This window comes from Dipodomys merriami, unplaced genomic scaffold (assembly GCF_024711535.1).
Source record: "Dipodomys merriami isolate MVZ:Mamm:240054 unplaced genomic scaffold, mDipMer1.0.p SCAF_10, whole genome shotgun sequence".
Classification (NCBI taxonomy): domain Eukaryota; kingdom Metazoa; phylum Chordata; class Mammalia; order Rodentia; family Heteromyidae; genus Dipodomys; species Dipodomys merriami.
This window is the reverse complement of record NW_027202271.1, coordinates 6,462,811-6,479,992: the sequence shown is the minus strand read 5'-3', so window position 1 is coordinate 6,479,992 and position 17,182 is coordinate 6,462,811. Positions and strand designations below refer to the sequence as shown.

Genomic DNA, 17,182 nt, shown 5'->3' with positions numbered 1-17,182 from the left:
TCCTTCTTCTTAACAATAAATATAAAGACCTAAAAGTTAGTTTAGGGAGAAGGATAAAGAGAATCTGAAAAGAATATGTTCCCCGCAAATACTTTGAGGAGGAGTATGTGCTAACAATTTTTTATCATTCTGTGTTTGAGGACACTGATACATAGAGAGATTAGAGCAGGCTGAAGTACCCAATCAAGAGTAAAAACATTAGTTCCTCCTGCCTATGTATTTGCATAAGGAGGTTTTCCCATAAACTTTGGACTTAATTCCAGCAAGTCATTAACATCTTAGATTGAGTATTCCCTTACATTGTCTATTATGTGTAATTGTGTTATATAAATGCCCTCAGCACTGGGCACCAGTGGCTTTCACGCCTGAAATCCTAGCTACTTGAGAGGCTGAGATTTAAGGATTATGGTTTGAAGCCAGCCTGGGAGGAAAATCCCTGAGACTCTTATCTCCAAAAAGCTGGACGTGTAGCTATGGCTCAAGTGGGAGATTGCCAGCCTTGAAGTGAAAAATTCAAGTGAGAGGGCCAATTTCACAGATTTTCTTGCCCAAGATAGCTTCTGTCCTCAATCCTCAGATCCCAGCCTCCTGATTAGTTAGGATTGTAAGTGTGAGCCATTAGTAGCTGACTTCAAATTATACTTTTATTTTTCTAAAGGCACCCATGAAAAGAGACAGGGAGAAAGTAATTTCAGCCTTCCTGGCTCAAATTGTTCAAATCCCAGGACTAGTTTTAAAAAAAACCACCAGGAAGGGATGTGAAGGGTAAACAAAGGAGGAGGCTGCAATGCTTGGTAAGAAATGTACTCATTATCTTGCCCATGTAATTGTAACCCCTCTATACAGTATGTTCACAATAAAAAAATATGAATAAAAAAACCTCACCACCTCAATGTTTCAAGTCCTGTCATCTTTCTTTCTTCCTGTTTACATTATCTTTAAAGTATAAAAGTGATGTGAATTTAATGATTTGCAACTCAATTTATACGATTACAGCCTGGAAAGTCATCTTCTTTGCATGTAATGTCAATAACCCAAAAGGAAAATGCAAAATATACAATGCCAGCAGCCAACAAATGCTGTGTAATTGACATGTGTTAACTATTTTATGGAACAATTTTACATGCTTATGTAAAATAATGAGAGCAGTTAGCCAAAAATGTGATTGATTTGATTAAAAGCTCAATATGATTCATTTACAGGGACACATCTGCTAAAACCATGTTTAGTTTTGGAGTAAACGTACATCAACAAAGATATTCTATTGTGTGATCAAAGCTTATATTTATATTTGAAATTAAAGCCTTTTTGATAAACACAGTGTATTGAACACCAAAGAAACATCCAGTTTTACTCAGCCACAAAAAAAAAACACATAAAGCTGAAATGGTCTCATTTATTGATAATTTCCTACTGCAAGGCAAAGAATTTATCAGAAATTTTCACTTTTTTGTCCCCTATTGAGGCTTGAACTCAAGACCTGGGCACTGTCCCTTAGCTTTTAAGCTCAAGGCTAACACTTTACCATTTGAGCCATAACTTCATTTCTGGCTTTCTGGTGGTTAGTTGGACATCAAAGTCTCAAGGACATTCCTGCCCAGGTAACTTCAAATAACAATCCTCAGATCTTAGCCTCATCAATCTAGATTACAAGCATGAACCACCAGCACTCTGTTTACAACTACCATTTTGACAGAAGGAAATCTCCTGCTATTACAGATTGACAGGGAATTTTGAGCAGTAAATTTGGAAAAAAGAGTACAAGTAGAACACTACAAAAAAAAAAAAAAGAAAACAAAGATTGAAGACATAATGGTTGAAATTATTTTTCTCCCTACATTTACTCATGTATGTCTTTAGAAAAGTAAAAACATAATTTGAAACCAAGCACCAGTGGCTCACACCTATAATCCTAACTACTCAGGAGGCTGAGATCTGAGGATTGAGGATCGAAGCCAGCCTGTGCAAGAAAGCCTGTGAAACTCTTTGTCTCCAATTAATCAACAAAAAGAGTGTCAGTAGTGCATGAAAAAGCTTAAGGACAGTGCCCAGGCTCAAAGTTAAGCCCCAGTACTAGCAATAATAATAATTATAATAACAACTCCAGTTATAGATTTTGAAAAGCTTTGGCATGTGTAGAATTGTCATCGATGGTATGAAGGTACCATTACCACAGAGATACATACCACACAGTAATATACAAATTATTAAATACCTGGGAATACAGCTGATATCTAGCATGAAATATCTTGTCTCTGGTCTTGTGTGTAGCTTGCTTTGGATTAGATTGTGCATGCATTATTTTGGCATCAGATCCCCAAGTCCTGAAACTCACCCCACTATTGTCCAATTCAATCAAAAGACAAGGGGTTGAGGGCAGAAAAAACAAATTCATTTGAAAATCAATTATTGGGGTCATAGCTCAGGTAGTATAGTGCTTGTTTTGCAAAAGAGAAACCTAGTTCAATCGGTTTAGTAAAACTAAAACACAGAACAAATGACAAAAACAGCACCCAGAATTTCACGTGGTGATACATGCCAGTAATGCCAGCTACTTGGATTGTAGAGACAGAAGAAATGCATGCGTCAAGTCAGCACAGGAAAAGATTGTGAGCTACTATCTCAAAAAAGCAACCAAACAACAACAAAAAGATCTACAAAGGGTGGGTGGGGTGTCTGGGCTATAGATCACATGATATGCAATGCCCTGGGTTCAATTCTCAAGTGTTCCAAAACAAAAGGAGAACAAAGAGAAAATTGAGAAAATAGAAGGCCTCTGGCCAAAGCCCATTCTGCAGGGTGGGAGTGGGGAAGCTTTGGAAGGTGGTTATGAAGGATCTGAGTGGTCACACATTGGTGTGCTACCTGCTCACAGTGTTGCAAACCCAACTCCGATAGCCTAGGCATAGGATTCCTTCCATTCAGTAGCCTTCAAGAGCTAACACTATTGCTTTCTCAGATTCTCCTTTGTTAGCCATTAGTTTGTTCTGGTGCAATTCCTGCCCAACAATACAAAGGATGGCTAGAGAGTGGAGCTTCCCTAGGAATCTCTGACTGATCACTGAACCCCTGGTTCTGAAAGAAAACCTGGTCTCCATGCTCAGCTCCCTTTATCCTCTTCTTTCTAGAAAGTGGGGAAATGACTGATGTAGTGTTACAAAGGAGGAAAAGGTTCTCTAGACTTTTGGGCAACTTGACTCAGTTGACTGAACTAGTAAGTAACTGGAAATTTAGACCAAGTTCTTTCTAATTCATAATGTTTTTCTTTTCTTTTTCTTTTCGGGGCAACTATGGGGGCCTGAAATCAGGGCCTGGAACTGCTGTCTAATATTTTTTTTGGGGGGGGTCCGGTCGTGGGGCCTGAACTCTGGGCCTGGGCGCTGTCCCTCAGCTCTTCAGCTCAAGGCTAGCGCTCTACCACTTGAGCCACAGCACCACTTCTGGCTTTTTTCTTTTTGCTTATGTGGTGCTGAGGAATCAAATCCAGGGCCTCATGCATGCAAGGCAAGTGCTCTACCACTGAGCCACCTTCCCAGCCCTGCTGTCTAATTTTTATTTACTTTTCTGAAGGCTTGTGCTCTGTTCCTTGAACCCTTCTCCACTTCTGACTTTTTGAGGGCTAAACTAGAGATAAGTGTCTGATGGATTTCTCTGTCTGGGCTGGCTTTGAACTGATCTGAGCCTCCTAAGTAACTGATTACAGCTGTGAGCCATGGGTGCTTGGCTGCTTTTTCTTTATTTATTTTTTTAAAAAGAAACTGCCCTTGCCTAGCGAGCAAAAGGGCCTGTGTTCATTCCCCAGTACCACAAAAAATAAATAGACACCTCAAAGTCATTGAATTTCCAGTATGTAGGCTTTTTTTCCTATTGTGGTAGAGTATGCTTTAAATCAGTTGTGGCTCATGTATAACAAATAACATGGGGAAAATCCTTTGCACTGTACACTGTCATAGATTCTTTTCATGTACCTTAACTCAGAAGATGAACTTGTTATTGAAACATCTTCCTTCTTTTCATCCTAACACTCTCTCTCTAAGTTTGGTATCCTCATGATTTCCTGATACAAACGCATACATACAATATATGCATATCTTGCATGTCCAGTCACTTAGATTTCTCCAATTCTATGGTTAAATTCTGATGGAATGGGAAGTTGTCACAAATTTCAGTTCTTGATATGACACCTTACTGAAAACTTGTTCCAGCAAGCTTCCTGTGGCTCACTCCTATAACTTTACTCAGGAGACTGAGATCTGAGGATTGCAGTTCAAAGCCATCATGGGCAGGAAAGTCTATGAAACTCTTATCTCCAATTAAGTATTCAAAAGCTGAAAGTGTGTTAGCCACGAGACGGTGGCTTACGCCTGTAATCCTAGGTACTCAGGAGGCTGAGATCTGAGGATCGCGGTTCAAAGCCAGCCCAGGCAGGAAAGTCCGTGAAACTCTTATCGTCAATAAACCACTAGAAAACCAGAAGTGGCGCTATAGCTCAAGTGGTAGAGCGCTTGCCTTGAGCTGGAGAGTGCAGGGACAGCACTCAGGCCCAGAGTTCAAGCCTCACAACCAAAAAAAAAAAAAAAAAGCTGAAAGTGTGGCTCAAGTGATACATGTCTGCTTTAAGGAAAAAGCCAAGCAAGTATATAAGGCCTTGAGTTCAAGGTCAAGTTCCAGTACCAGCATGTACACACACACACACACACACACACACACACACACACACACACACACACACACACACACACACACACACACACACACACACACACACACACACACAAAGAGTCCAAAAACATATCCCTTGACTGAATGTTATATTTATATTATTTGTACAAATCTCAGGGAGTCCAGACTTAAACATAAAATAGAAAAACTGTGGCTGGGAATGTGGTAGAATGCTTGCCTAGCATGCTTGAAGCCCTGGGTTCAATTCCTCAGTACCACATTAAACAGAAAACGCTGGAAGTGATGCCATGGCTCAAGTGGTAGAGTGCTAGCCTTGAGCACAGAGAGGCTCAGGGACAGTGCACAGGCCCTGAGTTTAAGCCCCAAGACTGGCAAAAAAGAAAAACTGGGAAAAGAGTGACTGGGTATTTCCTGGATTTTATATTTTCTTATTAGTAGCTTTTTCTTTTAGATGAAGTTATATGAGATGCACTGTTCGCATCAGTCACAAAGAAAACCATGTCTCAATGGAGAGCTTTATTAGTGAAAATCCACTTGACAATTCATAATCATATATTATAGTGCAATATTGTAAGAAAGCCAACAAAGAATGTGTTACACAGGAAATTGCCCAATTATTTTTAATCTACTCCGCAGAACCTTAAGAAAGGAAGTAAGCAACAGTCTGACCTTAAGCAAGAATCTTAAACCAAGTTTACCTTGCATACAGATAGCAAAACAAAAGCAAAAATTACTTTAGTCTGAGTATTTCAATTAAGTCCTCTAAGGATTTCTTTGAATTAATCTGCCATACTAACTAAGGTATATAGGAAATAGAAGACTGTATTTTAAATAGTTCTATAAAACATACTTTTACTTGTTACTATTTTACATATATTTAAATTAAAAGTATAACATATAAACATTCCTTCATATACACATGAGTCATCTCAAAGAGCGGAAGTGCCCTTTTCAAATGTAAACATTTTAAAAGACATATTTACAAAAGAATCATTTCCTATGCAAAGTCAGAGACTTCTGATCCTTCTATTCAATGGATGTTTTTCTCATTTTTTCAGCTAATTCTTTCCTCACTTCAATGTGTTTTTCCAAATTTTGCACTTCGTGTGGAAGATTGATATCCCAAATAGATAAGCAAGACTGTATCTCTAGAAAGAAGAAAAAAATGAAATTCAGTTTCAAAGATCCACTAAGAACACATTTTCATTTCTTTTGTTCATTTATATTTAGCTGAGTTGGAGACATCCGCACAGACATAAATAGGTCATAAATAACATCACTTATTATTATTATCAGCATTTATATTAAAAGCAATTCTGAAAAATATTGATTCAATATAAACTACTGAATTTCAAGAAGAGAGTGGAAATTCCATACTCTGCCATTCCATGTACTGAAAGAAATAGAGCCATCCAAATGGATTAAACCTCATATGGACATAGGTGAGTTATAAGGAAAATATTCACATTTAATTTAAATTATAGCTATTTCTCATTTTACATCTGAAAAGGTATTTAGTACTCCTACATTATTGAGACTTAATTTTGAAAATTATGTCAATTACTCACCTTATAGGTGAAGTTATTGGTGAACTACCAATTAAAAACTGAAAAAACTGGGAAAAAACAAGGGAAAGGGTGAGGCTGTCCAAAAAGAAATGTAATCATTACCTGATTTATGTAACTATAACCCTTCTTTATATCACCATTATAACAATTTTTAAAGGAAAAATAAATAAAAAATACAAAATGCTGAAAATAGCCAGGGATTGGTGGCTCATGTTTATAATCCTAGCTACTCAGGAGGCTGAGATTTGAGGATCATGGGTTGAGGCCAGCCATGGAAGAAAAGTCCATAACATTCTTATGTCCAGTTAACCAGCTAAAATCTAGAAGTGGAGTTATGGTTAGAGTGATAGAGAGCCAGCCTAGAGTGAAAAGGTCAAGCAAGAGCAAGAGAACCTGAGTTCAAGCCTAGTAGTGGCAAAACAAAAACAAAAACAAAAAACACTGAAAGTAAAATTTTAGTAAATTTATAAAACATAGCATGTGGACTTCTCTGTCAATGACCTCGAATATAGTACCCCCTTCAATATTACCTTTTTGTTGTTGAGTACCTTCAGTACTTTTCTGTTTGTACCCCAAAACCAGCATGACATTTTTAAGGCTTCCTGTAGCAAGACAAAATATAAGAATTTCCTGTTAAAACAATATATTAAACTGGATGGAAAAAAGTACAGTTGTCCCTGTCTATTTTAAGACACAAATATTGGAATGGAATTTATAATCCCCCCCCCTTTTTTTTGTTGTTGTTGACGTGTAGCTTGAACTCTGGGCCTGGGCACTGTCCCTGAGCTCTTCAGCTCAAAGCTAGAGCTCTACCACCTGAGCCACAGCACCACTTCCATTTTTCTGGTGGTTAACTGGAGATAAAAGTCTCACGGACTTTCCCGCCCAGGCTGGCTTTGAACCACAATCCTCAGATCTCAACTTCTTGAGTAGCTAGGATTACAGGATTACAGCTAGGATTGAGTCACTGACACCTTGCAATTCTGTATTTTTAGGTGCTATTTCCATTGCATTGAATAAAATACTCTTCAAGAAGACCAACACTTTTATGAAAGAACAGTTGTAATATTCTTTGCTTCAATTCGAATGTGTTTTTCTTGAGTGAAAATGCTAAGGGATAGTGTCTAGGTCTAGAATTCAAGCCCCAGTACACACACACACACACACACACACACACACACACACACATCAAGCGCAACCCCTGTGTGTTGGAATGTCCGATGAACAAGAAGGAGCAGAGGAAATAGCAAGTGAGGGACATGGCCAAGATGTGGATGAGTGTCACAGTGGGCTTGACAATGACGAGTCCCTACGCTTCACAAGAGACCCCAAAAGGCAGAGGAGCAGTGTCCTCCAAGGGGTCATCATAAAACAGAGCTTATAGGAGGCAGTGCCTTCTAAATCCTGACGATCTGGGCACTCACACACCAGTCCCTATCTAGGAAGGAATGTGAATTACCATTTGTCTTTAACTTCACTATTTTCTAATCCACTCTGTTAAAGCAGTTAACTTTGCTAGGTTAGCCAAATTGTCCCATTTTCGGTTTGCTTTAGACACCAAATAAGGTCATGCAATATGGCCAATAATCTAAATGAATACTGACCACATTCTTTGTTGTTGTTTTTGTTTGTTTGGTGACATAAACTAAGTGATCATTTCTGATTTTTTTTCTGGTTATGACCCCATTTTTCCATCCTCAAAAAATTCTAGATGATATGTTTGGTTTAAAAAAAAAAAAAGTCAGTCATAGCCAGGCACCAGTGGCTCATGCTTGTAATCCTAGCTTCTCAGGAGGCTGACATCTGAGGATCGCAGTTCAAAGCCAGCCCGAGCAGAAAAGTCCTTGTGAGATTCTTATTCCAATGAACCACTCAAAAACTGGAGGTGGTGCTGTGGCTCAAAGTTAGCCTTGAGCACAAAAAGGCTTGGGACAGTGCCCAGGACCAGAGTTCAAGCCCCACCAAAAAAAAAGCCAGTCATATTTCACTGAAATATCACCATAAATTTTCAGTCATGAGCAGCCAACCCTTTGGGTCCTAATATACAATGATGTTCAATTTGAGGATGTAACTACTTTGGTGGGAGTGGACTTAGAGGAGAGCTCACTGGATCAACTACTGTGTGAACACAATATCCCAATAACTCACAATCACTAGAGAATCTACTTCTTCCTCCTGTGCCAAGTTATCATCCAGAAATAACGAGTAGCCAAGAAGCAAGAAAAATATCTGTTCCTTAATATTCTCTTCACCATGGCTAAACACTTTATTACTGATTTCCTAAGTTAAATAAAAACTCTCCTTTTGTGGATCTATCCCCCTACTGTGTGAAATTTGTAATCATCTTTAAACATATGATCACTGTTTTCTAACTGAAATTACTAAGGAAAGATAAAGATATATTTATGTGGGAAATATATTTGTAGATTTCACATGCTATGTCATGATTTCTTCACATTTAAGTCAAAAAGGAGAAACAATGCCAGGTGCCAATGGTTCATGCCTGTAATCCTAACTACTCAGGAGGCTGAGATTTGAGGATAATGATTCAAAGCCAGTCCAGGCAGGAAAGTCCATGAGATTTTTTTTATCTCTAATTGACCAACAAAAAGCTGGAAGTGGAACTGTGGCTCAAGTGGTAAAGCACTAGCCTTGAGCAAAAAGGTCAGGGATAGTGCCCAGGCCCTGAGTTCAAGCCCCAGAACTGGCACCAAAAGGAAAAATAAAGATGAAGAGTAGACATAAAAGCATGAACAAAACCTAGCTTAGACTCATTAAAAAAATAGAAAAAACTGCATAGAATTACCCTATGATACCATGCTTGTATATTTATCTGCGAAAGTACAAGGATGCAGTAAAAACATTTGCCCATCCATGGTCATTGCTGCACAATTATGGTAACAGCAGATGCTCTACGATGCTAAGAGGGTCAAGAAAATGTAGTGATCTGTCCATAGTTGTAGATTGTGGGGTTCAGCTTATATAGCTATAAGAATACAAATTTCTTTATAAATTGAAAAAAAAATCAAATAAAATTTGTTAAAAGATATGGAAAGCTTGACTATGCACAAAATAAACATTTGTTTTTAACTTCTTCGGTGAAAAATAAAAATACATTCAATATCATGTATTTCCAATTTCACTTTAGTTATAAAAGATAAAAAAGCAGCTGGTAGCTCATGCCTGTAATCCCAGCTATTCAGGAGACTGAGATCCAAGGAAGATGGTCCAAAGCCAGCCCAGGGAAGAAAAGTCCATGAGATTCTTAGCTCCAATTAACCACCACCAACAAAACAAAATCCAAAAGTGGAAGTAGACATGTGGCTCCAGTGGTAGAAAGCCAACCCTGAGCAAAAATGCCAAGCAAAAAGACAAGGCCCTGAGTTCAAACCTCAGGAGTAGTGCACACATAAATGAAGTTGTACATTTCTTGGCTCAGTTGTAGTCATTTGCTTCTCTTATAGGATGGAGGGCATCTATATATTTAAAATATCTTTAATATATTTTTTAAATATTCAAATGCTATGTCTCCTTCTGGAAACTTCTAAGACACTACAAATAACAGTGGAGATGGAAACTTTAAGGTTTTCTTTTTCAAGAAGTACAGTTTCAGAAGACATAAAAACAATCTAAAGGTAAAGAAACTTGCCTAACTGTGCTGTCACCATGACTCGAACGGAATCACAGAAGTTGTTAATTATCCGTATAATTCGCCGCGTGGAAAGATCCAGGAGTAAAATATGGCCTCCTCCAGTTCCTATCCAGAGCGCCGTGTTCTTCTGAAGGCAGAGGGCCTTCACCCTCCCAGCATAACACAGATTGTGCTTTGATTCCTTGCTTATTTTTACCATGACTTCTCTAGAACCATGAAGAAAGCAAGCATTAATAGTATCATCAACAAGACTAGAATAAGTGTCTCTATATATTCACATATAATAACGCCTTAAATCATGAACACAGGACATTAGTCATGCATTAATATTGGTTCCAAGACCTAACCCCCCCACTGTAGTTACCAAAATCTCAAGTTCATTACATAAAACAACCTACTACTGGGGCTGGGAAGGTAGCTCAGTGGTAGAGCGCTTGCCTTGCATGCATGAGGCCCTGGGTTCGATTCCTGAGTGCCACATAAGCAAAAAGAAAAAAAAGCTGGAAGTGGCACTGTGGCTCAAGTGGTAGAGCGCTAGCCTTGAGCTGAAGAGCTGAGGGACAGCGCCCAGGCCCAGAGTTCCCATGACCGGACACCCCCCCCCCAAAAAAAAAAAAAAACCTACTACTGGCAGACAACTTAACACACATCTTCCTGAATACTTTAAATAATCTAAAAAAAAAATGTGTGTTAGTACTGGGGCTGGAACTCAAGGCCTCAAGCTTTTATTGAACTTTTTGACTCAGACTGGTACTTTACCACTTGAACCACAGCTCCACATCTGGCTTTTTCAACTGGTTAATTGGAGATAAGAATCTCACAGACTTCTTTTGGTTTTTACTTTGGCTGGCTTCGAACCTTGATCCTCAGCTCTCAGCCTCCTGAGTAGCTAGGATTACAGGCATGAGCCTGTATTAAGATTTAATATTATGAAATAAGTAAATGTACAACACCCAATTCAGGGCATCCATTTGTAACAGCACTTTTTTTTCATTTGAGAATGTTTTTCTCGGATCATGAAGAAGTCAAGTGTATCACATTCTGATTCTTTTATTTTCCCCAAATAAAATTTTCAAGATGCCAAAAGATGGTGCTAAGTAGTAGGAATGACTGTGTTTCTGAATTTTGTTAAAACAATTCTTCTGAAGCCACAGGCACAGCAAGACACGGGTCTTCTGTAGATGCAACCTCACTTGTAAAGATATCTCTTACACATATAACATAAACAAGGAATTTACTTTAAAAACTGCACACAGTCTATTAGTTCACAGAGCTTTTCTGTCTTCTTGTCCCACACTTCCACAACTGGGCTGTTTTTCTTTGCAACATAGAGGGCTGTGTCTACGGCAACTGCTATGATGTTTGAATCACTGAAAGCTGCATAGGAAAACCTAGGGAGGAAAAAGAATGTCAATAATGCATACAAAAGCTGGGCACTGGTGCCTCACACCTGTAATCCTAGCTATTCAGGAGGCTGAAATCTGAGGACTTCTGTTCAAAGCCAGACTGGCCAGACCAATCTGTGAAATTCCTATCTCCAATTTACCAACACAGAGTCAGAAGTGGAGGTTCATCTCAAGTAGTAGAGCACTAACCTTGAAAGAAGAAGCTAAGAGAGAGTACAAGGCCCAGAGTTCAAGACCAACTACTGGTACGCATGCACGCGCACGTGCGTACACACACACACACCACACACACACACACACACACACACACACACACACACACACACACACACAAAGTACATACAAAAGGACCTTATACTTGTTCTTAAACATGTAAAGCATTGGCACAGATTAAAAAAAAAACTTCTTTGTGCAATTGTTTCCTATTCAAGCCAGTCTGAATTGAATATATAACTGTTAGTTACTTACTTTGGGCTACTCTATGTTGGTTCCTCTTGATGATATTAATAAAGAGTATAGCTAGCGTTCATTTTAAGGTTGAGTTCAAATTTTAATTCTACCTGCTTCTTATTTTTTTTAAACTAGGATTGTTAGACAGGAGTCTACCAGATCTTTTTAGAACTAGCTATTTTGACATAGGGTCTCTCATACCTAGTCCTAAATCCCATTTATGTTGCCTGCTGTAGCTTGGGATGACAGGAGTACTTTGCCATGCCCAGCTTCTCCTGTTGAGATGGGGGTCTTTCAAACTATTTTGCTAGGGCTTGCTTGGAATCATGATCCTTCCAATATCTGGGATGACGCACACCCACAACCACACTCACCTATTGGTTGCCAAGGGGTCTGGACAATTGCTTTTGTCCAGGATGACCTCCAACCACAATCTTCCCTATCTTAGCCTCCTAACGAGCTAGAATTACAGGTGTGAGTCACAGTGCCTGGCTTTTATCTGCTTTTGTTTGTTTCTTTGTGCTAGCTCTGGGTCTTGAACTCAAGGCCTAGTGTTCTGCTTTTTATACTTTATTATGATTGGCACTCTACCATTTCAGCCACATCTCCATTTCTAGCTTTTTGACAGTTAATTGGAGATAATTGTCTCTTAGGTTTGTCTGGCTGAGCTGGCTCAAGCTGTAATCTTCAGATCCCAGCCTACTGAGTAGCTAGGATTACAGGCATGAGCCACCAATGCCCAGCTTTTTATCTGAGTCTTCATACAATGTTATGCTGTTTTTAACTTCTAAGTGAAATATCATTATATCTGTAACTTTGGGAGAGCACAATAAAAAGCCTTTGTCATAATGTTTGGAAAACTAAAAGTGCCATTTATATCTAGAATTATAAAACAATAAACAGAATAGGGTATCTTTGCATGAATGTAAGTCAGCAAAGTCATGAGGGGGAAATGAATTCCACCATCCAAACATAAAGAGAAAGTACATGGTTGCCATATCTTCTATTTAAAAAATAAAAGATAATAACAAGCATATTTTAATTCTCTGCCTTTGAATAAGAGACATTTGGAACTATACACATTTCACAGACTGATTTGGGGATACACGCCTCATCTGTCTGCTGAGTTCTTTGTCTTTGCAATGTAATCTAAATGTCAGCTTCTTTAGATGTTCTTCTTTGACCTATGAAATTAGATCAGTTACTTTCCCATTAGTATAGCTGTAATCTTATCTCCTTATAGGATGGAATATTTTTTTAATGAAAATAGATCACTATTAGATGCTTTCACTGATAGACTGTAACTGTAATTTCTTAAGGCAGCACCATGCCAGTTCAGTAGTGAGTTGTTTGTTTTTGTTTTGTTTCATGTTCTTGCTAGTTCTGGGCCTTGAACTCAGGCCCATGCACTCTTTCTTGCTCAAAGCTGGTGCTCTATCACTTTAACTATACCTCCACTTCTGGCTTTTTGCTGGATAATTGGAGATAAGAATCTGTCAGAGCTGGGTGCTGGTGGCTCACACCTGTAATCCTAGCTATTCAGGAGGCTGAGATCTGAGGATCGCAGTTCAAAGCCAGCCTGGGCAGGAAAGTCTGTGAAACTCTTATCTCTAATAAACCACCAGAAAATCAGAAGTGGTGTCGTGGCTCAAGTGGTAGAGCACTCACCTTGAGCTGAAAAAGCTGAGGGAGAGTGCTCAGGCCTAGAGTTCAAGCCCCACAACTGACCAAAAAGAAAAAAAAAGAATCTGTCAGAGCTGGGTGCTAATGGCTCAAACCTGTAATTCTAGCTACTCAAGAGGCTGAGATCTGAAGATTGTCATTCAAAGCCAGCTCAGGCAGAAAATTCTGTGAGACTTTTATTTAATCATCACTAAAAACAATATTATATTGTTTACAGGGAAATGGATACATCTGGAGGAAATTTATATTGAGCAAAATATGTCAGGCTCAATGATAAAAGGATGCATGTTTTCTTGCACACACACACACACACACACACACACACACACATACACACACACACACATGCAGATACTGGAATTTTATTCATCCATCAGGAAGAATGATATTATGTCATTTGCAGGGAAATGGATGGTCCTGGTAAATATTATGGTATGTGAGGTCCAGAGAGACAAAGAGCACAGTTTTTCTTTCATATAGGAAAATTAGATCTAATTTTATAAATACACATGAAAGCATATACAGGTCCCTATGCATATAGGTTGAAACATATTAACCTAAGCATGGTATATACGGGGGAGGATACCAATGGTGCAACTCCTTTGAACAACAAACCCAAGTTTCATGCTATGAGGGCCAGGAAGCTGTGCCGTGAGGTATAGAGGTGGTGAGATCAAGAGAGGAATGAAGAGAGGAAGTAAGGGAAGATGTAGCCGTGATATTCAATGCACAGATGTGAAAATGGAACCAGGGAAACTGAGGGGATGGGTGGGGTTGGGAGACATGGAAAAGAGAAATGAAAAGGGCAAAAAACATATATGTAAATGAAATGAAAAGGGTAAACACATATATGTAAATACATGCAGGGTCATGTGTGTTTATGTAAATACATAGATGCAAATACATGCAGGGTCATATGCATCTATAAACACACTGAGTTCATTCAATGTATGGAGGAGTGAGATTCCATGGTGGAACACCATCAAACAATGAAGAGACAGTTTACTAGAGGAAGCTGAAGCATGTCTTGACTGCAGGGGTGGGGTTTAGTGGAAGGGGAGCGGATGAATGGAGAGAAGAAGGGTGGTGAATACCATCCCCAACTCAGTGTACACAAGTAGAAATGGAACTAGGAAACTTCATGTCATGGGTTGGGGCAGGTGCAGGCAGGAGGGGGCAAAATGTGGAGACATCAACTGATCAGGATGCATTGTTCACATAAAAGGACATGTCAAATTCTAACCCCCTGGTACCACCCTCTGAATAGAACCATCAATTGCAAAAGAAAGGAAAGGCACAAGGTAAGGAAGCTGCTCAGAAGGAAAATAACTCACAGCTGGTTTGTCCTGGTCTCAATGAGTTTCTGAACGGAGAAGTCATTAGAGAATGAGAACACCTTCGTGCCACATCCTCCCCACATGATGTGTTTCTCAGAGGAGTTCATTGATTCACTCAAGCACATGAGTGGAGTGCTCGCATCTCCCAGGCTCAAAGTCTTCAAGGGAGCCGCTCCATTACACTTCAGCAACAAAGAGAAAACACATTCAGCAACTGGAGTATCGGTGCAATCACAACCAGACACTATAACGTTTTGCACCTTCTACCACTACTTTCCATTTTACATGATTAGAGATGTTAAACATTCAATATGCCTAGGAAAACAGGGTTCGGTGAAATTAATATTCACTTCATGCAAAAAATTGTACAAAAACAATAACCTAAAGATTAGAGTCTACTGCTGGCTCTCATAAGATTTTTGGTATCCATCAAAAGCTAGGAAGGGAATCTGGGTGCCAGTGGCTGATGCTTAGAATCCCAGCTACTCAGGAAGCTGAGATAGGAGAATTGTGACTTTCCTGGGCAGGAAAGTCCATGAGACTTTATCTCCAATCAATCACCAGAAAGCTAGAAGCAGAGTTGTGGCTCAAGTGGTAGAATGCTAGCCTTTAGAGAAAAAAAAGCTCAGGAACAGCACCCAGTGAGTTAAAGCCCCAGGATCAGTATAAAACAAAATTTAAAAAGCTATAAATGGGTATCAATGGATCTACGGATGAATGAATATGCACAGGAATAAGCACTTCCATGACTAATAGGAAGGTAAAGAACAGAATGTTGGATGATTTCTTCAATATGAAAGAAAAAGTTAATGGCATGCCATAGTTTTTGTCCTGTGTGCATGTGTTTTTGTGTCTTCCTAGGAACTGATCCCAGGGCCACCTTCATAGTGAGCCCGTGCTCTCCTGAACTATGAAACTATAAATCAGATTACAAACTTAGGGATTCTTTGTTGTTTTACCTGCTTCACTCATATAAATTGCAATATTTCCATACCTAACACTATAAATTAGATCTGTTATCTGGTTATATCACCTCATTCCTACAAAATACATTGGTAAATACAGTTTCTTCCAATTATTTACTATGTTTAAAATTTTATGAAATAATAAAAATGTAAAAAAAAATTTGATCAGCACTTATTAGGGAGTTGATAGTTACACAGAAGTTACATAAGACATATGAAATCCATGTTTAAAATAGAACATTTATAAGGAATATATTTGACATTTACCTTAACAGCTTTATCTTCAAAAATTGCTAAGTTACCATTAGCAGTTCCCACCAAAAGAAAATTTTTCTGCTTGCTAAAAGAAAAAAAGAAATAACAATGGTTTAAAGAAGAACATCTATGTTGACTAAGAAGACTCTAGTTCTCCCCAGCTTAAATAAAAGTCAGATTTGTTTCCGTAGACTTCCCTTTCTTAAAGCATTGACTTTTCAAAACTTTCTACTATAAATTATTTCTCTGTTCTGTTTAAGTATAAATTTTTTTTGGATAGTCCTGAGGCTTGAACTCAGGGCCTGGGTGCTCAAGGCTAGTGCTCTACCACTTGAGTCACAACTCTACTTCTGGCTTTTTGGGTTAGTTTATTGGAGATGAGTCTCACAGACTTTCTTTCCCAGGCTGGCTTTGAAGCATAATCCTCAGATTTCAGCCTCCTGAATAGCTAGGATTACAGGTGTGAGCCACTGGCAATTGACCTGTAAATCTTTTTTTTTTTAATGTGATTACTGGAGCACTGTCCCTTAGCTTTTGCATTTATGACTGGCACTCTACCACTTCAGCCATATTCCACTTGTAGCTTTTTGCTGGTTAACTGGAGAGAAGAATTTCATGAACTGCCCAGGCTGGCTTCAAACTGTGATACACAGCTCTCAATCTCCTGCGTAGCTAGGATTATTGGAGGGAGCCACCAACTCCTGGCTGAAATGTAAATCTTTAGCTTACCCAATCTATTACCAGTTTTAGAACATAAGAAAGCTCTCCTTAAGGATTGGAAGCTATCTTTTTGAAATGTAATCCTCAAGGAAGACTTGACTTGGTTTCCCATTCTCGGGGGGGGGGGGGAGGGGGAAGGAAGAGGCTTACCCTCAATAAGGGATAATTTGAAAAGGCAGGTAATCACATGAACAGTACTCCATCACCCATAATATCCTTGAATACCTTTTCACAACTGTAGCTCATAACTTCATTTTCAGTGTTTTTCCTGGTTAACTGGAGTCTTATGGACTTTGCTACCCAGGCTGTCTTTGAACTGTGATCCTCAGATCTCAGCCTCCAGAGTAACCAAGATTATAGTCATGAGCCACCAATACCCAGCAAGATTGAATGTTAACAGCTCCAGATAATTATCCTGCCCAAAATGTTACAACTTCCATCTGATGACTGAAATGTTGCCATT

The 17,182-nt window shown here is 38.9% G+C and overlaps 1 protein-coding gene across 1 annotated transcript in view; it reads right to left on the bottom strand.

The window, feature by feature from the left end:
- Nucleotides 1-4,857: 4,857 nt before the first annotated feature.
- The window catches only part of Lrrk2 (leucine rich repeat kinase 2), a 138,154-nt gene continuing 125,829 nt past the window's right edge, over nt 4,858-17,182 (bottom strand). The window contains exons 46-51 of the mRNA XM_070038884.1: nt 16,012-16,084; nt 14,777-14,961; nt 11,142-11,294; nt 9,897-10,109; nt 6,782-6,849; nt 4,858-5,831 (exon numbers count right to left, since the gene is read on the bottom strand). Coding sequence (XP_069894985.1) covers nt 5,710-5,831; nt 6,782-6,849; nt 9,897-10,109; nt 11,142-11,294; nt 14,777-14,961; nt 16,012-16,084 — 814 coding nt within the window. The 3' untranslated portion in view covers nt 4,858-5,709. The remainder of the gene's footprint in view (nt 5,832-6,781; nt 6,850-9,896; nt 10,110-11,141; nt 11,295-14,776; nt 14,962-16,011; nt 16,085-17,182) is intronic.